General features: G+C 38.9%; 1 protein-coding gene across 4 annotated transcripts in view; it reads left to right on the plus strand.

Moving 5' to 3' along the window:
• SMURF1 (SMAD specific E3 ubiquitin protein ligase 1) overlaps positions 1-27,786 on the plus strand; it is a 101,199-nt gene that overhangs the window by 52,711 nt on the left and 20,702 nt on the right. For 2 of the 4 annotated variants that reach the window (XM_059898798.1, XM_059898799.1), the window contains exons 2-8: positions 19,988-20,026; positions 21,187-21,295; positions 22,639-22,772; positions 22,929-22,994; positions 24,241-24,316; positions 25,802-26,043; positions 26,769-26,853. In XM_059898798.1, coding sequence (XP_059754781.1) covers positions 19,988-20,026; positions 21,187-21,295; positions 22,639-22,772; positions 22,929-22,994; positions 24,241-24,316; positions 25,802-26,043; positions 26,769-26,853 — 751 coding nt within the window. Of the gene's footprint in view, positions 1-12,073; positions 12,219-19,987; positions 20,027-21,186; positions 21,296-22,638; positions 22,773-22,928; positions 22,995-24,240; positions 24,317-25,801; positions 26,044-26,768; positions 26,854-27,786 lie in introns of those variants that run through there. The other 2 variants (XM_059898800.1, XM_059898801.1) reach the window with 2 other exon arrangements.

Here is a 27,786-nt window from a genome sequence, read left to right on the forward strand (position 1 = left end):
CTGACAGTGAACTCTAAGGTAAACTATGGACTTGGGGTGATAATGATGTGTCTGTGTGGGTTCATCGATTGTAACAAAGATGGCACTCTGGTAAGGGATGTTGATGGCGGGGAAGGCTGGGTCAGGGAGAATATGGGAAATCGCTCTACCTCCCACTCAATTTGGCTGTGAACCCAAAACTGCTCTAAAAAATAAAGTCTACTTTAAAAATACAATTCAAGGTGGTACAGATATGTGTCAAAGGCAGGAAGTCCTTTAGAAGTTCAGAGAAAGGAGAAATCACTGGTGGCCTAACAGGGAAAAAATAAGATTTGAGCTGTAACCCAAAGAATGAGTAGAATTTCAGTGACCGGACAGTGGTTCATTGTGTGCAGTCTTGGTTAGGTTACTTCTTAGACCCTTAGTTTCTTCCTGGGGCTTGTGGAAGGATTACAGGAGGTTGCATAGGTGAAGTGCTTAGGACAGAGTCTAGCATGAAATAAGAAGTAGAGCTCTCAGCAGGTATTGACTGGACACCTACTCTGGGCCATGCACTATTTTTTTTGTTTGTTTTTTTGTTTTTGAATTTTTATTTTTTTATTGAAGTATAGTTGATTTACAATGTTTCAGTTGTACAGCAAAGTGATTATATATATATGTAATATATATATTCTTTTTCAGATTCTTTTCCATTATAGGTTATTTTAAGATACTGAATATCGTTCCCAACGTTTGTCTATTTTATATATAGTAGTGTGTATCTGTTAATCCCAAATTCCAGATTTATCCTTCCCCCCACCTTCCCCTTTGGTAACCATAAGTTTGTTTTCTATGTCTGGTGAGTCTGTTTCTGTTTTGTAAGTAAGTTCATTTGTGTCATTTTAAAAAAAAGATTCCACATATAAGTGATATCATGTGATATTTGTCTTTCTCTGTCTGACTTACTTCTCTTAGTATGATAATCTCTAGGTCCATCTGTGTTGTTGCAGATGGCATTATTTCATTCTTTTTTATGGCTGAGTAGTACTCCATTGTGTGTGTGTGCATATATATATATATATATATATGTCACATCTTCTTTATCCATTCATCCGTCGATGGACATTTAGGTTGCTTCCATGTCTTGACTATTGTAAATCATGCACTATTGTTGAACCCACATTCTGGCTCCAAAAAATACTGCTTAGATGTCACAGAAAGAGGACAGCATGCAACAGGAAGAAAGGCCCAGAGGCAAAAATTGCTACGTGGTGGTCTGGGACAGGTTAAGTAAAACCATACCTGGGTGATAAATTTGATAAAGTAGATCACGAGAAATTTTATTTTGTGTTTTGAACTCCAAAGAAAGCAGTCTGTAGGCAGTGGAGACCCTTGAGATATTATCAAAAAGGATTTTGATAATGTTTTAAGAATAATTTGAGTTTGAATCAACATAGGAAGCAGGGATTTCAGTTGAGACTATTCCAATAATTTTGAAATCATTGTAGCAGTCTTTAGTTGGTTTGTTTAATGGGCAGGTTTTTTGTTATTCTAAAATGTACTTGATCAACATTATAAAAGTAAACAGAGGTGTTTTTTTTGTTGCTGTTGTTTTTTTCTTTCCCTAGTTTAATATTATGGCAATCAAACTTTGTTTCAGACTAATTTAATGGGAGTTAATATTTCCAAGTAGATCATCAGTCTTAAGCACTGTCTTTTTGACATTGGCCTAGGGAAATAGACCCTCTTTCCTATTGGGATAAATGAAAAAGTACAAAATGCAAAGAGTTTATCTACTCAATAGGGTTCTCTCTGTCTCTCTGTCTCTCTCTCTCTCTGAGTAACGTCTTTATTGAGATAGAATTCACATATCATAAAATCTATCTATTTTAGTGTATCATTCAGTGGTTTTTAGTATATTCACAGAGTTGTGTAACCACCACCACAGTCAACTGTAGAACTTTTTATCACCCCCAAAAGAAACCCTGTACCCCTTAGCTGTCACCCCCAAATCCCCTCATTTCACCCCCGTTTGCAACCACTAATCTACTGAAAAAGAAATTTAAAAACAATTCCTTTTAAAATAGCATCAAAAACAGTAAAATATTTAGGAATAAATTCAACAATAGAGGGGCAAGACTTACACCCTGAAAACCATACAACATTGTTGAAAGAAAATGAAGACCTAAAAAATGGAAAGACATCCATGTTTATGAATTGGAAAACTTAACGTTGTTAAGTGCCCAGACTCATCTGCAGATGCAGCATAGAACCTATCAAAATCTCAGGAGGCTTTATTTGGGGAATTTACAGAATTTGATCTTAAAATTCCTATGGAAATGCAAAGGATCTAGAGTAACCAAAACAGTCTTGAAAAAACAAGAACAAAATTGGAGACTCACATTTCCTGATTTCAAAACTTACTACTAAGCTATGGTACTTACTACAGAGTGTTACTGACAGTAAGGATAGAAGTATAAAGATCAGTGGAATAGAACTGAGAGTCCAGGATAAACCCTCACATTTACATTCAATTGATTTTCAACAGTGATGTCAAGACAACTAGGTGGGGGAAAGAAAGGTCCTTGCAACGAATGGTGCTGGGACAGATAAAAATAATTGGTGGCAAGGATGCAGATAAATTGGAACCTTTATACGTTGCTGGTGGGGACGGAAAATTGAGCAGCCACTTTGGAGGACAATTGGGCAGTTCCTCAAAATGCTAAACATGGAGTTCCCATGTGACCCAGTAATTCTACTCCTAGGTGGATACCCAAGAGAATTGAAAACATATGTCTACGTAAAACCTTGTTACGTGAATGTTCATGCATCATTCACAGTAGCCCAAATGTGGTAACAACTGAAATGTCCATTATCTGATGAATGGATAAATGAAATGTGATATATCCATATAACTGAGTATTATTTGGCGACAGAAAGGAATGAAGTACTGATACTTGCTACAACGTGAATGAACCTTGAAATCATCAAGCTAAATGAAAGAAACCAGTCATAAAAAGCCACATATTGTATGACTGTTACCGAGTCCAAGCTCGCTCCGCTCGCTGCACGACAGGCCAATGAATCGGAGACGAGATGCTGAGACAAGGAATACGACTTTATTCGGAAAGCCGGCAAACGGAGAAGATGGCAGACTAGTTGCCTCTGAAAAACCATCTTAACGGGGTTTGGATGCCAGTTTCTTTTATAGCACAGAGAGGGGGAGGAGATGAGGAAGTAAAGTGAAAAGGCCATAAGTTTTGCCGATATCTCCTGGAATGACCAGCCTCTGTGAGGGGCTGTGTTAGTTTCTTTTTTCTTGCAGCCATTCACAGGTGGGCAGGGTTCCCTGAGGCAGGCCATTATGTATGATTATAATAACAAAAGCAACGAAAAGCAAAGGTTAAAGTCAAAGAAACAGATCCAATGTGGAGTCGATTTAGCTCTTCCCTGTTGCCTGACCATGTATATGAAATGTCAGGGTGGGCAAATACACGGAGACAGAAAGTAGATTAGTGGTTGCTAGGGGTTGGGGAAGGGGGCAATGAGGGGAGTGACCACTAATGGGTACCAGGCTTCTTTGGGGGATTATGAAAATGTCGTGAAATTAAATGGTGGTGATGGCTGTGCAACTCTGAATATACTAAAAATCATTGAATTCATACTTTAAAAGCATGAGCTTTATAGTTTGTAAATTATAACTTAGCAAGTTGCTGTATTTTAAAATGTATCCTTAACGAGATACCACTGCTTTACAATTATTTTTTTCATTCTCTAGTTAGAAGTAGGATCTAGCAGAGTTAGTTCCCTTTTTACTTCAAGTCATATTTGTTTGCTTTTTTTAAACAAAAATATGTTTCTCTAGAGTATTCTGGCTTCCTTATGTTGTATGTCAACTTGTCACCATAATTATACCTTTTTGAAACATACTGTATCAGAGTACATGCAGTAGAGAATCTGGGCTCTGGAGTCAGATAGACAGACTCAAGGAGGAAACTTACAGGCTCTCTGGTCTTGGGCAGGTTAATTTAATCTCACCTAATCTTGGTTTCCTTATCTGTTGTGAGTACTAAATGAGACATAATCTGTAAAGTTCTATTAATAATGTTTGGCACAGAATAAGCTCAATAAATATTAGCTATTGTTACTGTTAGTTTTACAGTTAATCATTATTAAATCTCTCTCTAGATGGATCTGTTCATATTAGGGACATGGCTTCCTACAGAATAAAACCTAGAAACTTTTTTGAAAAACAGATCTTATCGTATTTATTTTTCCCCTGGTTTAAAAAGAAGATAAACAGAAAAAAAAAAAAAAGCACCAGTAAATAGTTTAGATAGCCTCATATCTGTTTAAAAGGGTGGTCTCAAGAGCTCTTCCAATCCAAGATTCTACGAATACTGAGATTCTTCTCCTGATGTTAAATTTTAAGTTTCCTCCCCTTTCCCCTCAACTTTTCTTTCCCCTTTCAAGTTTTCCTTCTTCCACTCCTCTTCCATTTCTTTCTTGTCTTTTTTTTTCTTGGACCTATGAGATTTATTTTTAATTAAGAAACAATATATATTTACCAAAAAAAAAAAAAAAAAAAAAAAAAAAAAGAAACAATATATAAATGCACTCTCCGTAAGCAAGAAAAAAATCTTAGGCTACAGACCCCCTTGCCCACCAGTTCCAGCCCTGGTGTTCTCCTGCACCCTCCCTTATACCCACCCCCATTCCCCAGGTGACCGTTATTGAATTCTTGCACATGTTCATTGTGCGCCAGTGGAGGCTGTTTTCCACACGGTTGTTAGGATATCAGAGCTGAGAGAGGCTCTACCGTTCCACCATACGGTGGCTTCAGGCTTCACGGAGGCACGGAGATCTCTTACCAGTTATTCTAGACTTTCACCCGGAAGTGACGCACACCGCTTCTGCTAGAAGTACTGCAGTCCCGTGGTCCAAGCCAACTCTAGGGAGTTGCAAAGTGGGGTCTGACGTTTGTCAGGAAGGAGAGGAGGACTAGATAGCCGGAGGACCAGGGGTGTCTACCAGAGCCTATACTTCTGCTTTGTTTTTTTTTTTTCCTTTTCCTGTAGTTTCTGGTTTTAGTGTGAGCCTCATAAACTCAGAGTGGCTTCTCCCCCAACTTTTTTTTTTTTTTAATAAGGTGGGAATAGTTTTTATGAGGTGGGAATTATCTGTACCTTGAAATCTTGATAGAATTCTCCAGTAAAACTCTCTGGGCTTGATGCCTTGTTTTTGTCGGTAGATTTTCAATTACCATTTCAATTTCTATGGTTATTGGTCAGGGTTTTACTGTTTGGGGGGGATCAATTTTGACAATTTATATGTTTCTGAAAAAAATGTTTGTTTTAGCCATTGTTTTAAAGTTGTGCCTTTGGTGCATAGTATTATCAGACTTTTTGACTTTAGCTGTTCTAGTGGGCATGTGGTGGTACCTCATCTGTGGTTTTCATTTGCATTTCACTGATGATTAGTGATGTTGAGCATGTTTTCATGTGTTTATTGGCCATTCATTCTTTGATGAAGTGCCTATGTTTTTTGCCCATTTTTAACTTGGGTTGTTTTTCTTATGATTATTGAGTTGTGAAGAGTTCTTTATAAATTCTGCATGCAAGTCTTTTGCCAGATACATGCACTGTGAAGATTTTCTCCTGACAGGGAGAATTTTCTCTTGCCTTTGTATTCTCTTTTTAAAATTTATTTATTTATTGGCTGTGTTGGGTCTTCGTTGCTGCACGCGGGCTTTCTCTAGTTGCGGCGAGTGGGAGCTACTTTTTGTTGTGGAGCACGGGCTCTAGGCATGCGGGCTGCAGTAGTTGCAGCACGCGGGCTCAGTAGTTGTGGCTTGCGGGCCCTAGCGTGCAGGCTCAGTAGTTGTGGCACATGGACTTAGTTGCTCCGTGGCATGTGGGATCTTCCCGGTCCAGGGCTTGAACCTGTGTCCCCTGCATTGGCAGGCGGATTCTTAACCACTGTGCCACCAGGGAAGTCCCACCTTTGCATTTTCTTAATGGTACCTCGTGTTTATGTTTAAGTCTGTGCTCCATTTCAAGTCGATTTTTGTTTATGATGTATGGTAAGGGTTGTTTATTTGTACCCCCCAAGGGTATCCCATTTATTTCAACTGGATGGCCCATTTTCCAGTCTGGAAAAGACTATCTGTTTTTTGCTTTTTCCTCATTGGATTATCTTGGCACCTTTGATGAATATCAATTGATCTCATACCTATGGGTTTATATGTGGGCTTTCTATTCTGTTCTATTGATTTTTATGATTGATTTAGAAATATTTAAGTTTAAAGCTCACTGAATTCTCACAAACTGAACACACATGTGTAATCAGCACCCAGATCAAGAAGCAGAGCCTGGCTAGTTCCCCACATATGTTATTCATGATCCCTTCTAGTTATTACTTTTCCTGCTAAAGGATAATCACACCTGACTTCAACAGTGTACATTAGTCTGACTGTTTTTGTGCTTTATATAAATGACATCATACAATATATTTTATGTTTTTCATTGAACATTGTGTTTGTGAGACTCATTCATAATTCTGTGTGTAGTTTGTTTTTCTCATTGCTATATAATATTCTATTTTATGAATGCCACAACTTCTTTATTCATTGTACTATTGACAATCATCTCAATGGTACATGATGAACATATGTCTAAGTGTTTTTTCTGTTAATTACATACCTAAGTAGGAATTGCTGGGTCAAGATCTTTTTTTTTTTTTAATTTAAATGATCTTATGAATTCGATATTGACCATGTGTAGACTTAAAATTTTTAATGTTGTAACAAATTGTTTCAGTCTTAACACTCATTCATCTTAAGGAGCATAATTCAGTGAGGTATGTGCATTTCATTCATGGATGGATCAAGTTCTTGTCTCCATCACTAACTTTTCAAGGTCACCTTGAGCACGTTGTTCAATCTCCTGCTCTTCTATTTTTCTTGACTAAACTGAGCATACTAACTTCACCCTGACTTATGTTGTGATGTGAATAATGATTAGCTTTGTAATTATAGAAGATTTTATGATAAAACTATGCCAAATGATACCTTTAAATACTTCAGTGCTTTAGAAACTAGCCCTATAAAATGATAATAGGAAAGCAATGATAAGGGACTTTGAGGAGATTGCATATTGTGGGTTTTTCATAGCCATGTGTGGGGATATTTGCATGTGTTACTTTGCTAAACTCTGTCCTCCCCTTTCGGTTTTCTGTTGACCTTTCTACGCATCAAATTAATAAAGCCTCATTTGTCAGCTCAGTAACTGAAAGAAAATGTGGACAGAACTTTCTCTGGCTATGATTTATTAATTATTATTTTTTCCTTGCCTATTTGTTTTAGGTCGGGACTGATTATTAGGTTGTAGATGAGTTTGCTTAATTCTAGCTTTCTTCCCAGGAAATCCCTCCATTTCCCCTTTCCCCTCAGCAGTTATCACCTTGTTTAAAATGACTTAGTTAGAAGAGCACAGCTTCACTGTATATTAACAGATCTTTAGAAGTCAGGTGGGTGAGGATGTTTGGGGTTATGCGAGGTTCTCCTCCCTGTTAACCCTGGATTATCTCCTGTTATTGGAGTTCGTTCAGTTTCCTTCTAGGGTGACAATCAAATATAATTCACTTAATGACAAGCTTTTTGGGGTTAAAATTCATCTCCTTCCTGACAAAGTCGAGTTTTATTTTACGTTGTATAGCCTTAGGAAGATAGTTCAAGCTTGAGGAGTCAATTTTAAGCAGTTGTTTAAAAGGAAAAAAAAAAAAAAAAGAAAAGATGATCTTAGTTTACTTTCCTTAAAAGTCAAACCTTCAGGCATGAGAAGTATCCCAGGACAAGCACCTTTTTGTTTTGTTTTGTTCTTCATGGAATTCTCAGAGCTTGAAACGGGGCTTGGCCAATGGTGGGTCATCAGCGGATGTTTGTTAAATGGATAAACGGATGCACTACGCAGAAGCAGCAGCTTTTACCAACTGACCTTTGTTGGTCAAGTTATGTGATCTTGTAAAGCCCCAGTTTTCTCATCAGGAAAATGAATATAATAGTAACTATCTCATGGAATTGTGGTGTTGAAAAAACGGGATCATGCTTGTCAGACACTTAGGGTATTGCCTAATTACCTTGTAAGCATCTGATACATTTTAGCTGCTGTTATTAGGTCTAGGAAGGGGAATTAGATTGTATTTTGAAAAGTTTGGCAAAACAATGACAAAGTTTCCAAACCTTCCAAACCTCCCACTGCGATTCCATTGATAGATTTCATCTAGTGTTTTTGGCAGATGAATTGGTCAGATGGTTGCCTGGGAGACAGTCTGCTTTCCAGGGTGGCTTTGGAAGCTCAAGTTGCAAATTGCTCCTTAGTTCCTGGTTGTAAAATCACCATGAACTTTTCAGGAAATGAGATACTAGACATCGGGGCTGAAGTCTTGGAGTTTTATTTTTTAAGTTTTGGAGTTAATACATGTTGTCATCACATATGGCTTTTGAATAAGGACACTTGAAAGAAAAGTGTCCTTATTCAAAAGAAAAACATATTTAGGGAGACAACATTGTTAATTAACTGATCAAAGGAATTGATTAATTTTGGAATATAACTTTAATTATTTAGATAAAACTTTCTCTAATGAAAACCTGAATTTTCCTATATTCTTAGCAAGGGAATATGCTTCTACCTAGAAAATCCCCCTAATTCTTCTTGAAGTCTTTGTTCTACTCTGATATGGTTGAAAAACATCCCATTTGGTTTATTTAAGACAGAAACAGGATCTGGAGATAGAAATTAAATGAGCTATTTTTCTTATCTTCCAAGGCAAAGGTGCTTAGCCTGTAATACTTGGGGGAAAGAAAATCAAACAAAAGCCAACAGTAGCTTTGGAAATTGCTTCCTCTGAGGCCTGTCGTCTTCCTTCACCCAGGAAGAAGTCATCCTCCTGTAGATTTTCTGGGGCAAATCCAGGATGTCAAGAAAAGCAACATTTTAAGATTAAAGTTTAAATTTTTTAAAAATTTAAGTTTAAAAAAATTTAAAAATGTCCCTCAGTTATAGATTTTCTTGGAATGTAATATCCTCATCAGTCCTTGAAAATCATCCCTTAAGTTGTAAAAATGACTTCGTTCATTAATGAGGGCTTTGTTCAAATAAAAAGTTCCAAACGCCCTCTGGACTTCATTACTTGTTTTTCACATGTACTGCATTTCTCCCTCACTGTCCTATAACCTTTGGCTTGGAACTGCAGGGGGACATTTCTATCCTTAGTGCCGACCAGATGTCACTAATGATACCTTATGAAATAGCATAAACTCATTCTGAAGAACACGATCTATCAGGTGGCCGAGTGTGTGAGCAAAACTGCCAGGCCCTGGACCCCTGGTGGAGTATGGGGTGGCAGTCAGACACCACAGTGGAGGCTCCAGCAAAACTCTCTCATTCATTCATTCACTCACTCCTTCGCTCACTCATTTATTTCAGCAAACGTTTATTGAGCATTTAATTTATGCCAGGTCCCGTGCTCCATGCTAGGAATGTAATGGTTCAAAAAAATAGTTTCTTCCTTCTTTCTTTCTTTCTTTATTTTATTTTGGCTGTGTTGGGTCTTCGTTTCTGTGCGAGGGCTTTCTCCAGTTGCGGCAAGCGGGGGCCACTCTTCATCGCGGTGCGCGGGCCTCTCACTATCGCGGCCTCTCTTGTTGCGGAGCACAGGCTCCAGACGCGCAGGCTCAGTAGTTGTGGCTCACGGGCCTAGTTGCTCCGCGGCATGAGGGATCTTCCCGGACCAGGGCCCGAACCCGTGTCCCCTGCATTGGCAGGCAGATTCTCAACCACTGCGCCACCAGGGAAGCCCAGTTTCTTCCTTCTTAGTGCTTATGTCCTAGTCAGTAGTTAGACAGTAAAGGAAAGGGGGGGGGGGGGGAAAGGTTATTACCTAATAAACCTAATGTTTATTCAGCAAATATTGTAAAAGTTAACCTTTCTGTGCCAGGCACCATACCAAGCTCTGGACACAGTAGTGCCTACAAAAGACACAGTCTTTGTTTCTGTGGACATTTGTGTGGGGGAGAGGCAGACATGAAGCAGCATAAAAATAATAGAGGATTTAATTTCAAGCTCTGATAACAGCGTCAATGCCGCTGTGAGAGTGGAATGTGGAATGGGGGTAGACGTGGGGCTGGCTACTTAATCTTTCTGAGTCTTAATAATTTAGCCAATGCAAGTGGAGAAAGTGACAGCTTCCCTTCATGTCCACTTGCCTCATCCTGTAAAGGTTAGGTGGAAAACAAAGTAGGTAAAAGCCCCAGGGGCACAGGCATAGGAGCGGGCACAGCCCCTGGTCTTTGGAGCTGAGCACTGCCCCGTGAGAAGAGGCAGATTCTCTGCCACAGCAGCCCTGCCTCACCCGCCCCCCCGCCCCCAGCAGGGTTTGGGAGTATGAGCTGAACTCTGCCACACTTCTGAGCTCAAATAATTCACGGTATTTTGTCACTTATCTTTTAATCGAATACACGTATAAAAGATGAAGCTACAACACGTTTGGAAGCCCATCTAAGGACTGTCAGTTTCCCAGAGTAACCCTCACCTCCAAAGCCGACAGGGACAGCTTGTGGTTGCTAAAGTGTGTTTTGTTAACTTAGACCATTTTCCCTGCAGTGAAGAAAGCATTTTATCTATTTAAAAAAAATTTATTTTATTGAAGTATAGTTGATTTACAATGTTGTGTTAATTTCTACTGTACAGCAGAGTGATTCAGTTATACACATATACATACATTCCTTTTTATTTTCTTTTCCGTTCTGGTTTATCACAGGGTATTGGATATAGTTCCCTGTGCTCTACAGTAGGACCTTGTTTTTTAAGAAATCATTTTATCATCTAATGGTATCGGAAGAGTGGAAACGTGTATGTGTCTTGTGTGTGTGTCTAAACTTACTGAGAAGGATTTATTGGTAAGAAAGAATGTTGATTTCATTAAGCAAATAATGGGACAGAGTTCAGCTCTGTATGGATGGAAGATTTTGGCATTTTGAGTCTGTTGATATAACTGAAATGTGATTTTTTTTTCCCCCCACTTAATGCAAATTTGAGGATTTCCTAAACTATGAGAATTGATAGATGAGTGACTCTGGCCTAGAAAATGGCGTGTTAGTGAAACACACTGATGAGGAAACCTTCCTCTTTGCCTTTAGCCAGGATTCTGTTTTTACCCCTTTTTGCAGTTTAAAGGATTTTTTCCCAAAGTTGATTAAAAAAAAGAAATGAGTTTTAGAGTTAAAAGTTAACTGAGGGGGACTTCCCTGGTGGCACAGTGGTTAAGAATCCGCCTGCCAATGCAGGGGACATGGGTTCGAGCCCTGGTCCGGGAGGATCCCACATGCTGCGGAGCAACTAAAAAAAAAAGAAGTTAGCTGAGGTAGACAGGTAATAACATACATTAAGTGCACATTATGTGCTGGCACCTATCCTAGGTGGGAAATTATATTTCCTAATGAATGAAAATTTCACTTAGATGTTTAAAATTATTGAGATACGTTAGTTTTCTATATTTTTATCACTGTTTCTCTCTTTGGCTTTTTGTTTCTTGTTCATCATAGTCTGTGTTACGGGCCTGTTGGGTGGCCAGCACCACGTGAAGCCCATGTCTAAAGGGATGAAAGACAGGGTCGGGGCAGGGGTTCCTCCTTCAGAAGAACTTAGCTGGGGGCACAAAGCCACCTGAATGCAGAGACCTTGAGCGCTAAGCTCTGTGGCCCTTCAAGTAAATGGGAGCAAAAAGAAGGAAGAGATTGCTGGTGGTTAGAGAAGGGATTCCCAGATCAGTCAAAACATTTATGTAAATGTGGCTATCAACCTAAAATTGCCAACTTTTTGTCATGTCAAGTCATTGTTGAAATTATCACCATTTTTTGTTATCTCATTTCGTTAAGGGGAAGCTATTTTAACATGAAAAAAAGAGAAAAGACATTACACTAGAACAAAGGGCGGGCGTTTAAAATAAATTAGTTCAGTTTTATGAAAACCTCCACGATAGCATCATTATCTTTTTAATTTTGGCACTAGTGAAAATGTTATCACAGAGTGATATTTGGGAAACACTGGCCTGAATGAGACGTCACTGAGAACGTGGGCTTTGCCTGGACCAAGCACAGCGAAAAGAGAGGGATTGTCAAGTGCATCCAGGAACGAGAATAATCACCTGGAGGTGGTAATGGCTGGGGCCCACAGGAGGGGCAATGAAGGACAGCGGGAAATGTAAGTGGTACTAGGGAATGGGGCACTTTAAAACCCAGGGAGAAATTCAGATTTGCCGTAGAATACGATGCAGAGCCATTGGAGCTTTTTGAGCCTCAGAACATGAAAATGACATTTCAAAAGATCGATCTGGTGGCTTAATGTCGTGTGAACTTGGGAGGCTTGAGTGGGGGCTGGGGGCCCTGTTGCTCTTAGATTAAGTTGCGAGTGGGTGGAGCCCAGAATAGGAGAGTGGGTACACAGGTAGGGGAAAGGTCAAGTTCAAGAAACTTTAGAAGAAAGAAAAGATAGGACTTGGCGACACACATAAACATAAGAGGAGGGAGGACTGAAAATTACAGCCAAAGTTTCTAGCCTTGGAGAATTGAAAAATAGTGGAAATATTGACACAAATTAGAAAATATATGTAATTTTATTTATTTATTGAAGTATAGTTAATTTACAATGTCATGTTAGTTTCAGGTGTACAGCACAGTGATTCATTTATATATATATAGTTACATATATGTACGTATATATGTTCTTTTTCAGATTCTTTTCTCTTATAGGTTATTACAAAATATTGAGTAGAGTTCCCTGTGCTCTACAGTAGGTCCTTGTTGGTTATCTATTTTATATATAGTCGTGTGTATTTGTTAATCCCAACCTCCTAATTTATCCCTCTCCCCGACAATTTCTTAGTTGATGTAATAAAGCACTAAATTTGTGTTGTTGTAGCTTATCCTGGGAGTGGGTGAAACCACAAATAGTATTTTGGGGACCCTATGCTTCTGTCAGGGACCTGGTAAAGAAGCTTGATTTACTAATTGAATGTTAGCAAAACATTTCCTTCCCATGTGTTTTCAGAAGGTAAGTGAACATTATGTACTTTGTTCTTTCTTTATCCCCCCAAATTAGGAAACTATGGTAATGTGATTAGGAAATTACGGGATTTAGACATGATTTGTCCAAAGTAGAGGAGCACTTCAGAGTTGGAGCTGAAGAAACCATGCGGTAGTATACTCTGAAAAAATAAGCTTCATTTTCTCTAAGAGTAAATGTCTCTTTTGCTCACTGTTGTATCCCCAGAATCTCACTCATAATTGGTGCATAACATATTTCTTTAAAAATGAGTGGTAGATCTAGATAGAGTGGGATTTTATGCTGTGTAATAAATTATCTTTTATCATATCTGGTAGAGAGGACAAAGAGAATTCTATCTCAAGATCACAAAATTTTTCTACTAGGAGAAATCATATGCCATGAACTAAACTCAGTGTGACCCTAAATGATCTTTGCACAAAATCGAGGCAAAGTTCTCTTTGTGCTGACTCTATTGAAAGCCTCTCCACTTTTTGATATAACCGAATTCCACTGGAATAACCCTTAAATTAAGACATTGCTAATCTTGTACATATGAACAAGACATTGCTAGTCTTATACATATGAACATATGTACATAATCTTTTTGAGATGTTACCAGAATTCTTCCAGTCAGAAGCAATCCAGCATCAGCACCTTGGAAAAACAAGAGCCCTGAGCTGGTAGGATAATGTTTGAGGCTGGAGGTGAGGGAAGTTGGGGTCAGAGCCTGACAGGTCTGGAGTTTTGCAATGGGAAGCCACCGTGGAATTTTTAAAAAGGAAAGAGACATGAGATTTAAATTTTGCAGAGATGACTTTGTGATAGCTGATGTTGGGAGCTTGAACAAGGGTGGAGATGGTGAGAAGTCAGCACACCTGAGAGAGGCTGGGAAGTCAAAGCATGGCGCACAGATTTCTGGCCTGTGCAGCTGATGGGCGTTGCTGATGATCTGAAGTCATGAACCCTGGGCTAGGACCAGGTTTCTAGGCAGATTGGGAAGATTTCAACTTAAGTTTTGGAAGCAGCTGTGTAAAAGCAAAGGGAAGTGGAAGGAAACAGGACATCACAGGCCTATTTGAGGAGAGTTGAAAAAGGTGACCGATTTAGAATTATCGTAAGAAAATTAATCGCTTTCCTATAACCAAATAACAATTGAAAATTGCAATGAAAAAAACAAAAAAGAACAGGTATCTTGACGATTTAAAAAAAGAAAAAGAAAGTGCAATGAAAGGAACTCTCCCATTTACAATAGTAACAAAAACCATAACACTTAAGAGTAAACCCAATTAGAAATGTGGAAAACGTTTATGAAATATACGTTATGAAAACGTCACTTAAAGGCATTAAAAAAGAATTTAATAAATGGATAAATATGCTACATTCAAGAATGGGAATACTTATATATTGTAAAGAGGTAAATTCCCCTCAAATTTATTTATGAAGTCATTATTTTTAAACTTGCTGAAAATGATTCTAAAGTTAAATGGGAAAAAATAAGCATGTGAGACTAGCCAGGAAAATGCTAAACAAAGAGTAATGAGGTTTTAGAGGCATGCAGTTTCTATTTACACGTTTGTGAGTTTTCATATTTTCATAAGTACATATTACCTTGGTAATTAGAGAAACAAGAAAGAAAACACTAACAGGAGCTGTAATAAATTATGATCTAGCCACAAGAAAGACGGAAGAGTTTGTGTGTGTGTGTGTGTGTGTGTGTGTTTCCACTGGAAAGCAATGGTATAAGGATTACACTGAGGAGGAGATATTAACACTGACTATACAGAAATAAGAAGGATTATCAGAAGATACTGTAAACAACTGTGTGCCAACAAATTGATAACTTAGGTGAAATCGACAAGTTTCTAGAAAGCCATAATCCTACCAAAGCTGATTTGAGAAGAAATGGAAAATCGGAATAGACCTATAAAGAGTAAAGAAATTATGGATTAGTAATTGAAAACACTTTCTACAAAGAAAAGCCCAGGCACGGTAAAAGGATCAGTTATGCACCATAACCAGGTGGACTTTATTGGGTTGCCAAAAAGTTCGTTCGGGAAGACGGTACAGAAAAACCCGAACGAACTTTTTGGCCAACCCAATATCTCAGACTGTTAGGTTGGTTTAACATTGAAAAGCAGTTAATGTACTACATATATCACTAGGTAAAGGGCAAACACCAGATGATCATCTCAAGAGATGTAGAAAAAGCATCTGACAAATGCTAACACCTCTTCATGATAAAAGCACTCAATATGCTAGGAACAGAAGGAAATTTCCCCAACCTAATAAAGGGCATCTATGAAAAACCCACAGCTACCGTCATATTCAATGGTTGAAAAACTGAATGCTTTCCTCTGAAGATCAGGAAAAAGACAAGGATGTCCACCCCTTCTATTCAATATTGTATTGAAGGTACTGGGCAGTTAGACAAGGAAAAGAAAGAAAAGGCACCCAGATTTTGAAGGAAGAAGTAAAATTATCTTTATTTGCAGATGATGTGATCTTATATATGAAAATTCAGAAGTATTAGAGATAATAAAGGAGTTCAACAAAGTCGAAAGATACAAGTTGAATATACAAAAGTCAGTTGTATTTCTGTACACTAGAAATGAACAATCTGAAAATGAAATTAAGAAAACAATTCCAGTTGCTAGCTCGCAACTTTGGAGAGTTTCAAGCAGCCGCAGTGACGGCAGCAACCCTGGACGCAGGAAACGTCTGGTCTGGCTCTGGTAATGAGAGGCCCTAAGATCCCAGAGGTACCATATGAGAAGTCTAGAATGTGTTGAGGACTCAGCTTCCTGCAAACATTGGTTAAGAATCCGCCTGCCAATGCAGGGGACACGGTTTCTATCCCTGGTCCGGGAAGATCCCACATGCTGCAGAACAACTAAGCCCGTATGTCACAACTACTGAGCCTGCGCCCTAGAGCCCGTGAGCCACAACTACTGAGCTCACATGCTGCAACTACTGAAGCGCACGCGCCTAGAGCCCATGCTCCGCAATAAGAGAGGCCACCGCAATGAGAAGCCCGCGCACCACAACAAAGAGTAGCTCCCACTGGATGCAACTAGAGAAAGCTGGCGCACAGCAACAAAGACCCAACGCAACCAAAAATAAATAAATAAAATTGATTCTTTAAAAAAAAAACAAACTGTAACTTTGTTTGAATTACTCCAAAGTTGATATCTTCTTCAAAAAGAATAAAGTAGAAATATTGCAAAATTTAAAAAAAAACAACAATTCCATTTATAATAGCATAAAAAATAATAAAATATTTAGGAATAGATTGAATAAAAGAAGTATAAAATGTATACTCTGAAAATTACAAAACAGTTAAAATTAAAGAAGACATAAATAAGTGGTAGAACATCTCTTGTTCATGGAATGAAGATTTAATCTGGCTAAGATGACAATACTCCCTCAATTCACCTACAGCTTCAGTGAAATCCCTATCAAAATCCAGGCTGGCTTTTTTGTAGAAATTGACAAGCTGATCCTAAAATTCATATGACAGTTGAACAGATCCAGAATAGCCAAAACAATCTTGAAAAAGAACAAAGTTTGAGCACTCATACCTCCCAGTTTCAAAACTTACCAAAAAGCTATGGTAATTACTGTGGTCTGAATGTTTGTGTCCCCCTCAAATGCATTGGTTGAAACCCTAACCCCCAAAAGTGATAGTATTAGTAGGTGGGGTCTTTGGGGCAGGTACTTAAGTCATGAGGGTAGAATCCTAAGGAGTGGGATTAGTATCTTATAACAGAGACGCCAGAGAGATTCCTAGCCCCTTCTGCTCTGTATAAATATAACGAGAAGTCTGCAAACTGGAGGAAAACCTTCACCCAACCATGCAGGTACCCTGATCTTGGACTTCCAGCCTCCAGAACAGTGAGAAATAAATGTTTGTTGTTTATAAGCTACCCAGTCCAATAGTATTTTGTTATAGCAGACCAAATGGACTAAGAAAGTAATCAAGACAGTGTGGTCATGGCATGAGGAGAGACCTGTAGATCAATGCAATAGAATTGAGTGACCACAAATAAGCTCTCACATTTACAGTGAATTGATTTCCAACAAGGGTGTCAAGATAATTCAATGGGGAAAGAATAGGCTTTTTTTTTTTTTTTTTTTTTTTAAGAATAAGCTTTTTAACAAATGTTGCTGATACAGCTGGATATCCACTTGCAAAGGAATGAAGTCGGAGCCCTTCTTCACATCAAGTACAAGAACGAACTCAAAATAGATCATAGACCTAAATGTCTATTTAAGAGCTAAAATGATAAAAGAAAGCTAAAAGTATAAAACCCTTAGAAGAAAATATAGGAGTAAATCTTTGAGACTTTTGGTTAGGCAAAGTCTTACTAGACATGTCACCAAAAGCACAAGCAACCAAAGAAAATAGATGCATTGGACTTGATCAAAATTAAAAACTTTGGTGTTTCAAACAAAGTATAAAGCCAGCCTGCAGAGTAGGAGAATATTTGCAAATCACATATCTGATAAGGATATTTTATCTATAGATATGTAGATATTTATATACAGTTGTCTCTTGGTATCTGCTGGGGATTGGTTCCAGGACCACCGCCCCCCCTCCCATGGATACTGAAATCCATGGATGCTCAAGTGCCTTATATAAAATGGCATAGTATTTGCATATAATCTATGCATATCCTCCCATATACTTTAAATCATCTCTAGATTACTTATAATACCTAATACAATGTAAATACTGTATAAATAGTTGCCCGGGGTACAGCAAATTCATTTTGCTTTTTTGGGACTTTCTGGATTTAAAAATATATATATTTTCATTTCATGGTTGGTTGAATCCATGGATGCGGAACCTGTGATATGGAGTGGTGGCGGGGGGGCAACTGAATATAGATATCTATAGATAAGGGTATTTAGAATATACAAAGAATTCTCACAACTCAATAATAAAAAGGCAGATAGCCCAATTTTAAAATGGGCAAAAAAAAAAAAAAATCTAAATAGAAATTTCTCCAGAGAAGATATATCAATAGCTAATAAAGCACACAAAAGGATGCTCAAAGTCATTAGTCATCAGAGAGATGAAAATTAGAACCACAGAGATATAAAACCACAGAGACTGACAATAACAAGTATTAGTGAAGATGGGGAGAAACTGGAACACTCATACACTGCTGGTGGGAATTTAAAATGGTGCAGATGCTGTGGGAAATATTCTGCCAGTTCCTAAAACTGTTAAACATATAACTCAGCAACTTCATTCATAGGTTTACAAGAGAAATAAAATATAAGTCTACACAACAACCTGGACAACGTTATTCACAATAGCCAGAAAGTAGGAACAAGCCAAATGCCCATCACCTGATAAGTGGATAAAGAAAATATGGTATATCCATACAATAGAATATCACTCAGTCATGAAAAGGATTGAAGAATTGATTCATGCTACAACATGGATGAACTTTAAAAACATGTTAAGTGAAAGAAGCCAGTCACAAAATACCACATATTCTATGATTCCATTTATGTGAAATGTCCAGAATAGGCGAATCTAGAGACATAAAGTAGATTAGTGGTTGCTAGGACTGGTGGGGTTTGAGGTTAAATAAAGAGTGATTGCTGATGGGCACAGGATTTCTTTTTTGGGGTTGATGAAAATGTTCTAAGTTGATTGTGCTGATGGTTATACAACCCAGTGAGTATATTACAAACCAATGAATTATACACTTCAAACAGATGAATTGTATAGTGTATGAATTATATCTTGATAAAAATTGTTATATAAAAAATACTAAGTGAAAAGTTTGCAGAACAGTATATAATATGAATATATTTTTGTGAAATAGTATAAGTTCATAATAAAACACTATATTCTTAAAAATTAGCAAAATTTGTGAAGTTTGCATAAGTGTAAGAGACATTAGTGATATAGTAGCTTTAATCATGTAACAAATCTGGTGACAAAATTTCTTACCAGTAATCGATCCCCCCTCATTAATAAAATACTAACAACAGTTAGTATTTATTGCATTCTTTCTGTATGCCAACATTGTGCGAAATTCTTATCATGCATTTTGTCTTTGTTTTTCACAACACTTGATGATGGCCCCGTATTTTCTGTAACTCTCCCCTTTCTTTCTCCAACATACCAAAGTTTACATTTACAAAATTGTATTATTTATCAGAATATCAAAAATGGACAGTTCCTTTTATTGTTAGCAGTAGTTATGAAGGTAAATACTGTAGGTCTTAATTGGAATTGGTATTAATGTGATCGTGTGAGTTTTTTTTTTTTTTTGATCCTGTGAGTTTTAAGAGCACATTGATAAATCCATCTGCATGTGTTTAAGTAAGATTTTAAGTTTATACTAAAACATTTTGCATTTGTTGTAGTTGATGCCCAATGGGAGGAAAAAAGACTTTTTGTTACTTGTCAGCTTTTTGTTTAATGTAATGCTAAATTTGAAAGACAATCTATGGCAAAGATAATTTTGAGGGTTTTTTCCCCCATTGCAAATATAGGCTAGTGCCTCAGTCAGTTTGGGCCGCTATAACAAAATTCCATGTACTGGTGGCTTAAACAACAAACATTTATTCCTTGTAGTTCTGGAGGCTGGAAAAGCCGCAGATCAAGGTGCTGACAGATTAGGTTCTTGGGGAGGGCCCTCTTCCTGCCTTCTTGCTTGCTGTGAGAGCAAGCTCTGTGGTCTCTTCTTTATAGGGGCACTAATCCTATCATGAAAGCCCCATCCCCATGACCTCATCTAAACCTAAGCACTTCTCAAAGACCCCACCTTTAAAAACATCACATTGCAGGCTAGAGCTTCATCATATGAATTTTGGGTGGGGATACGATTCCGTCCATAGCAACTAACTATGATGGAAATCTTGTCCATAAGTGCTAACCCTAGCATTTTTTTGTTTGTGTTTAGTATTATGTGCCAAGAACCTTGCAAAGAAAGACTTCTTCAGTAAGTAAAACACCCATTTTTGCTCTCTTACAATATTAATGTTCTTCACATATTTCTGAAATTTAAAACTTAAAAAAAAAAAAAACCAACCCTGGGAGTATTCTCCTAAAAGTCCTGCCCTTTGCTGACTAGAAATCCACAGTTTGACAAGCTTCCTTTCCCAGTTGACTACCACATAGAGACTCCGTAGCTCCAAGGTACAGAATTTATAACTCATACGAGAACAGCTCTCTCTCATTCCCTATTCCGGCCACACCCTGTTTTCTCTGTCTTTCCATCCATTAATGTATTGCTTTCTGCTGGGTGAAGTATCCTCAGCTCCAATACAGACAAGACATTTTTCTATAAAACATCTGGGTTTGAGTAAAATTGTTGGTCAAATTTGATCAATTAAATCACACTTTAAAAGCCTTGTAATTAAAGGAATTGTAATAAAAACATAAATGGAGGATCCTTTTCTAAAGGAAGGAATCACCTCATAGAGGTTCACCTACTATAAAGTAGGTGCCTGCAGCGTGATATTTTTCACACTCTTTCTGATCCTCACAAGAATGCTGCTCAGTTCCTAAGTGGTTCTACTCATGCTTTAAAGGTAAAGAGACTTAGGTTCGCAGGCTTTATTCAAGTAGCTAAGAAGCTCCAGAGTGATGGCTCACATCCAGGTCTATCTCTAAAACCCTTACCTGGCCACCTCTCTGATCTTATAAACCTGTCTGATTCATACTCCAGCATTTAGGAACTTACCTAATTAAAACTCGGTGAATACTTGCTTCCAGAGATAAAATAGATGAAGACCAGTAAACAAGATTTCTAGGTATTATTATTTTTTAGAAAGTATAAATATAAGTAATTGTAGACACCTTTTCCTCCATTTAGCTAGCCCCGCTGAGTGATCGTCAGAAATGGAAATTTGAATTTAAGCCTATTTTTAGAGTTTTCATTTCTAGCCTCTAAAAATCTGAAGAGGATGTCATTCTGGGTTGCCTTTCTTAGAAAGCTTAATGGAAATAATTTATTTTGCTGATTGACACTAACCTTAAACTTGAGAATAAAATATACCAGGGTAGTCTTCTTAATCAAATAGATGACCTTGAAGCTCGCTTTACTTGCGGGACTGGGTTCTGTCTTCTCATCCAGTGTGGCTGTCCCCTCTCCTCTAGGACTCCCTGACCCTTTTGCAAAGATCGTTGTGGATGGATCTGGGCAGTGCCACTCAACGGACACTGTGAAGAACACGTTGGACCCAAAGTGGAACCAGCACTACGATCTGTGAGTTGAATATCCTATAAGCCACTTGGGGAGCTGCAGGAAAGTTGGTATCTAACTTGTAAGAGAAGCATTTAATTATTTTTTTTTTTAAAAGAGATTATTAAACTTCTTACTGATAACAAACGTGGATGGCCAAACAAATACATACTGCCTACTTTTAGAATTCATATACTTGGAAGTTCTTGTGTTTGACATTTTCATACATTTTAATGGTTTGCTTCTGTAACTGTGGTCTTCAAACTTTCAATCTCCTGGCCATACTAACAGGAAAAAAGGGCCATAGTTCAGGTCCTCTATATGCTACTGTTTTTTTCAGCAAAACCCTGAACATGGTTGTAAAATGCATTATTTGAAATACATTATTATTATTTTACATATTTATGATACAAATATATAATATATATATATTTCTGTTGATTTTTTTTAAAATTTTGCTTTTTATTACAAATATATTTTCTGCAAGAGAAAATAAAGTTTGGTATGACTGGAGGTATATAAGCCCACACACCATCAGACAATTTCTTATATTCATTTGTTAAATGGATTGCACTTTGAAAATCTATTTTGTAGGCACCTATGTTTTCATGCCCCTGCTAAGAAATTTTTGTCCAAGTAATGCTGAGTGATTATTGGCTCTTTACTAACACAAATTGAACTGGGTTTGAGTGGGATTTTTAGTAGTTGGATCCTGAGGCTCATTTGCTGTTACACTGTGGCACCAGAAGTAGCCTGGAAAGTGGTTGTCAGTCCATGTCCCGAAAGCTCCCTTCTGTGGTTGACCTACACTGAGAGAAAGTGGCAGGTTTCCTGTCTGAGTTAGAGCCCTTTTGTGTACTTTGGATGGATGGAGGGTTTGTAAGTAGTCCTTTGGTGCAAATTAGTATTCTCTATTAAGCCTAATTGGTGGGGTTTTGTTTTTGTTTTTGTTTTTGGCCACACCATGCAGTATGCAGGATCTTATTAGTTCACCGACCAGGGATCGAACCGGTGCCCCTGCAGTGGAAGTGCAGAGTCTTAACCACTGGACCTCCAGGGAGGTCCTGGTGGGAATTTTGAATCCTGCCATTATCCTCTGGAACTATAAAAATATAGTAAATTTCTGTTATAAGATTATTATCATTATGTGGTTGTCTACATGTGTTTCTTACATAACCGGATGTAGTCCTTTCCCAGCCCATTGAAGTCAGTAGATGTATACTTATTAAGCGCCTGTTAGCTGTGGATATAGAGCCAACATTATTTTAAAAGGATTCTTCTGGACTAACCAGTCAATCAGATAAAATCTCAATGGGCTATCGCAATTGAGAAATACAATTAAAAATGAGTTTGCATGTTGGTTTCAGATACGTTGGGAAAACGGATTCTATAACCATCAGCGTGTGGAACCACAAGAAAATTCACAAGAAGCAGGGAGCTGGCTTCCTGGGGTGCGTGCGGCTGCTCTCCAATGCCATCAGCAGATTAAAAGATACTGGATGTAAGAACCCAACGCTTTTCTGCCTCTTAATGCAACTGAAGAAGGCTTATGGGGCATCATTTTTTATTTTATTTTTTTGAATACTGAATACAGAATTCCTGCCTTCCTCTCTAGTTAACATTTCCCTGGGTTAAGTTTTGAATTGTTTGTTTGCAGACCAGCGTTTGGATCTATGCAAACTAAACCCCTCAGATACTGATGCAGTTCGTGGCCAAATAGTGGGTAAGAACTTTCTCATCTGTATAAAGAGATAACTTTTACAGACTTAACCTTCAGCTCTTCATCACTGAGAAAACACATAAAGGCACTGACCGATGGTGACATACTTCGAAGGACAGGCCCCATCCGGGGGCCATTTCTCCAGGACTAAAAAATTTCATCTTATGTGGTTTTTATTATTTTATCTAATTCCCTTCATTCTGTCATTCAAGGTGGAGTTAAAATGACTAAGGTACAAAAAGATGTAGGGTTATAATTTTTAATGTAATTTTAATCACATGAGTGGACAATTTGTCATATTATCCAAGTGCAGATGATAAAAATGGTGGCCACATATGCAAGAGTTAAGAAATAGTTTCTTCAGGAGGACCCATCATATATATAAAAGGCAAAGAGAATTTCTGAAGACTTCCATGTAATATGATTTTACAGAGGATTGACTTATCTAGAATGAAGAAATAAAATGTGCTCATGTCATAAAGTGTTGACTGGAGGTATTCCATTGGAAGTAGTTTATCTGTTAAGTAGCTCATCCTGTTATCCATCCCATTTTTATTAGCGTTTCAGGGTAACCCAAATATTGACTGTATGCATTGCAAGCAATCAAAGAAAACAGTATCTCAGCAGCACACCAGAGTGACTTATGGCCCCCAATCTTTTAGGTATTGTCTTGTGTAGACCTGACCCAAGATAAACGGCCAGTGAGTGTCCATCCTGAAAACTCCTGTCATGACAGAGTTCTCACTTACTGCCTTTCTATTTGTGATTTCTTCTTTTCTTTGTGGAGGGATGTGCCGGGGGAAAATGAGTAACTGGAAGCAGCTTCGTAAGTGTCTTTGTTGTTTATAATAGGGACAGAGAATCGACACGTAGGTGCATCCAGACCTTGTACCTACTGACAGTGCTCTCTGTGTCCTTTTTAAACATAAGTCAAAACCTTCTTAAAATATAAGGTACCTTGGAGGAAGTGAATATTGTGTTCCGTTGTTTTGATGAGGAGCACAGATAACACAGCATCTCCTTCTGCTCCACGTTTCCACGGAGTGTTCCAAGGGGCATGCGTTCTGTGCAGCCAATGAGTGAGATGCTTCATGCTTGCGAGCATAGGAATGTATGTGTGTACGTGTAGACATATGCCTCGCTTTTTAAAATAATATCGTACATAAATTACACATTTGCAATGGCTCACTGTGTTACAGTTGTATAAAATACCACTGGATTTTAATGCAGGATCTTCTTTTCTTTTTAGTCAGTTTACAGACACGAGACAGAATAGGCACTGGAGGGTCCGTGGTAGACTGCAGAGGGCTGTTAGAAAATGAAGGGTACGTATCACTGCAGCGATGGCCACTGAGTTCTCTGCTGCCCAGGCTCTCGCACTGTATGAAAGTTTCCTTCACCCCTTTTCACTGCGTTGCATACTTGAGGTGCAGTCTTGGGATAACACTGGGATCCGGTTTCCTCGTTTGTAAAGGAAGCTGTCAAAACTAGTGGGGTAGTGCCCCAAAGGCTCAGGATCCAATTTACAGAGGTTCCCGCTGGCCAAAAAGCATCAGTAAAGAATTATAACTGCAGTGGATTGAAGCAATCCATTGAGTTTGTAATGATACAGGGAGAAATAAATTCTAAAAAAACCAAAAACCGAAAAACACCCTCAAAAATTCTCATTGGTCACTATCACAATTTTTCACTTCCCCAATGAGTTAACTATTAATGTCATTAATAGTTGCTGACAACATCATGAAAGAGAGATAATCTGACATGAACTTACATCTTGGAGGTCCAGGGGACGGGAATGGGTTACACAGCCCCGGGGATAAGCTCCATCCAGGGGGGGCACCCTGTAGAGTGTAGCAGACAACCTGGTGTCTTCAACAAATACACTGCAAGAAAAATAACTAAAAAGGAAGGAAGAGAACCTATAAGTTAATAAAAGAGATTTAAGAGACATACCTATTAAATGCGGTGTGTGGACCTCGTTTGGATCCTGATTAATGAGACAGTTGACTGGAGAAATTTGAACACTGGTATTTGATGATATTAAAAAAATTAATGTACATTTTTGGGGTCATGATAATGGTAAAATGCCTATCTTCCAGAGGTCTGTGCTGAAATATTTAAGGATGAAATGGTAAAATGTTGGGACTGGTTTCAGAATAATCCAGCTCAGGGGGGAGGAGTTGGGCGCGTGGCCACGAGACAATCACTGGAGCTGGGTGATGAGTCCAGGGCATTCACTGAACTAGTCTCTCAATTTGTGTGTCTCTTTGCACTTTTTCAACATAGAACGTTTTTCAGAAGTACTTGCTTATAAGGGAAGATAGCCTATTAAGGTAAATTGTCTTCACAGTTGTTCAGGGGATCAAGATTTATGTTAAAAGTCACTTTTAAAGTCATTGTGGTATTTTATGTAACCAGGAGTTCTATTATAGAATAAAATGACAAGGAAAATGGAATGTTTGGATATGATTCTGAGTCAAGAAAACTGAAATCTCATTTTCTGAGCTCCTTATAGTACAAGGTTGGTTTTTTCCAGCCATTCGGCTCTGCCTGAGGATGAAATCCTACGAGTGGCCTCAGTGGCACTTTACACATGGCTCCCTTTGGTCACTGGTTCCTCATGAAAAAGTCTGGCTTTCCAATTAAATAGGACAGGACGAATTATATGAAACTAAGCACTGGGGACATTCTATCAATATACTGCTCAAGAAAAGCAAAACAAATGGAAGTGAGAGCGTGGCATGGAACTTTCGGGTGCTTCCCGGTCTTCAGCCGGTGTTGTGATGTGGGCTGTGGTCTTCCCCTTCTAGAACTGCGTATGAAGACTCAGGGCCTGGAAGGCCACTCAGCTGCTTCATGGAGGAACCAGCCCCTTACACAGATGGCACTGGGGCTGCTGCTGGCGGGGGTGGCTGCAGGTCTGTGGAATCCCCAAGTCAGGATCAAAGACTTCAGGCCCAGCGACTGCGAAGTCCTGAGGTCCGAGGGTCACTCCAGACGCCGCAGAACCGACCTCACGGCCACCAGTCCCCGGAACTGCCCGAAGGCTACGGTGAGAGCATCCACCCCGCCGTCCCGAGAGCGATTGGTGATGTTTCAGACAGCTTTAATGTTTTAAGCCTTTTTTAGTGACTCGTACCTGCCAGAAGTGCTGATGTTTGCAGAGGTGTGCCCCACGATGGTTGTGTCAGTGTAAAGAAAAGTAACCCGAGATGGTTGACAAATCTTGCTCGCCATGAATTTGTTCACAATTGCTCCAATCTCCCAGTGTAGCAGTTGTGTGAAGATTTTAGGCAAATGAATATCAAAGAAAACCAAGAGGAGTGGGGCAGGGGCCTGGATGGGGGTATTTGTAGTGCCCTGGGATTTGAACATGAGAAGGACGGCCTTGGGTACGAGTGAAAGGATGGGATCTTTTGACAACCACAGAGGGAGCACCTAAATGCAAGCGGAATCCATGTAGATGTGGCAGATCAGACCGGAAGTAAGAGCTAATGCAGGGGACAGAGGTCAAGGTAGGGTCAGTCCCGAGGTGGCAGGTCCAGGGGTGTGGCCGCCTCTCCAGGTGTGACCAGGAGAAGTAAGGTCCACCTACACATTGACCCAGGACTTGTGACTCCCAGATGCCAGGCAGAAGTTAACTGCTGCCCTTCAAACCCTTCTCTCGGTGCTTTTAAAGACTGTTGGAAGGAAGCTGGGACTCTGTGCTTCCAGGATTGGTTGAAAACTCTCTCTGGAATTGAATGTAACTACCGTATCCCCCACTTTCTCATGCAGAACAGAGAACAACGGTGCAGGGGCAGGTTTACTTCCTGCACACGCAGACTGGAGTTAGCACGTGGCACGACCCCAGGATACCCAGGTAAGTTTCCTAAAATTCTCACCATCAAGGCCATTTTCCAGCAGTCGCCTGGACCCCCCACCCCAGACTGTGGGTGATAGAGCCCCTTTGGTGTGAAGATGTAAACGTGGAAGAGCAGCAGCACAGAGGGATATGTAACAGGGGTCCTGGACTCAGGCTTTCTGGGGGACGGTCCCCGCTCTGATGCCACCCCGCCCGACTCTCCAGCTGCTACATCAGCAGCTGCCGTAATGCAAGGGGGCCCTTGAGAAAGCAATCCTGGATCTTGAAATTAGATCACGTAACTGCAAAAGACCCTCACCCCTAGATTAAATCAAATGCACTTACTTGAAAAACCGATAAACCCTTAAAGATGTGTTGCTCTCATTCTAAACTAAAAATATTGCTGAGCGAAATGATACGATGTCTGATGTGATGCTTTAAATAATCGGGGTGGGGAAGCGAATAGGGGAGCATTGGAAACAGGTTGGCGATAAGCTGGTAATTGTTAGAGTTGGTTATTCATTATGGTCTCTATTTTTTTTTATATGCTTAAAATTTTCCATAATAAAAAGTTAAAAAGGAAATATAAAGACGCTATTACCCTTTCTCTCTTCTACTTTACTGTCCCTATTGCCTCAGTCCCTTGGGGACCATTCCTGGGGGAGATGAAGCTTTTCTATACGAATTCCTTCTACAAGGCCATACATCCGAGCCCAGGTCAGAGAGACCCCTGCCCCACCCCCACCCCGTAATGGAGTTAAGTTTCTTTTTTCTCTTTGCTTTGCTTTCCTTTTTTCTTTAAAAAAATTTTTCTTTTGTTTCAGAATAGCATTACTTCCTAATGACATTTTTAGTAATGCTCATTTCCTTTTTATTCATAATTTGTTTCATCTGAGAACAAGCTTCTTGTCTTTGATTTTCCAAATCTATGTTGAATTTACAATTCAGTAT

Source organism: Balaenoptera ricei, chromosome 15 (assembly GCF_028023285.1).
Source record: "Balaenoptera ricei isolate mBalRic1 chromosome 15, mBalRic1.hap2, whole genome shotgun sequence".
Taxonomy (NCBI): domain Eukaryota; kingdom Metazoa; phylum Chordata; class Mammalia; order Artiodactyla; family Balaenopteridae; genus Balaenoptera; species Balaenoptera ricei.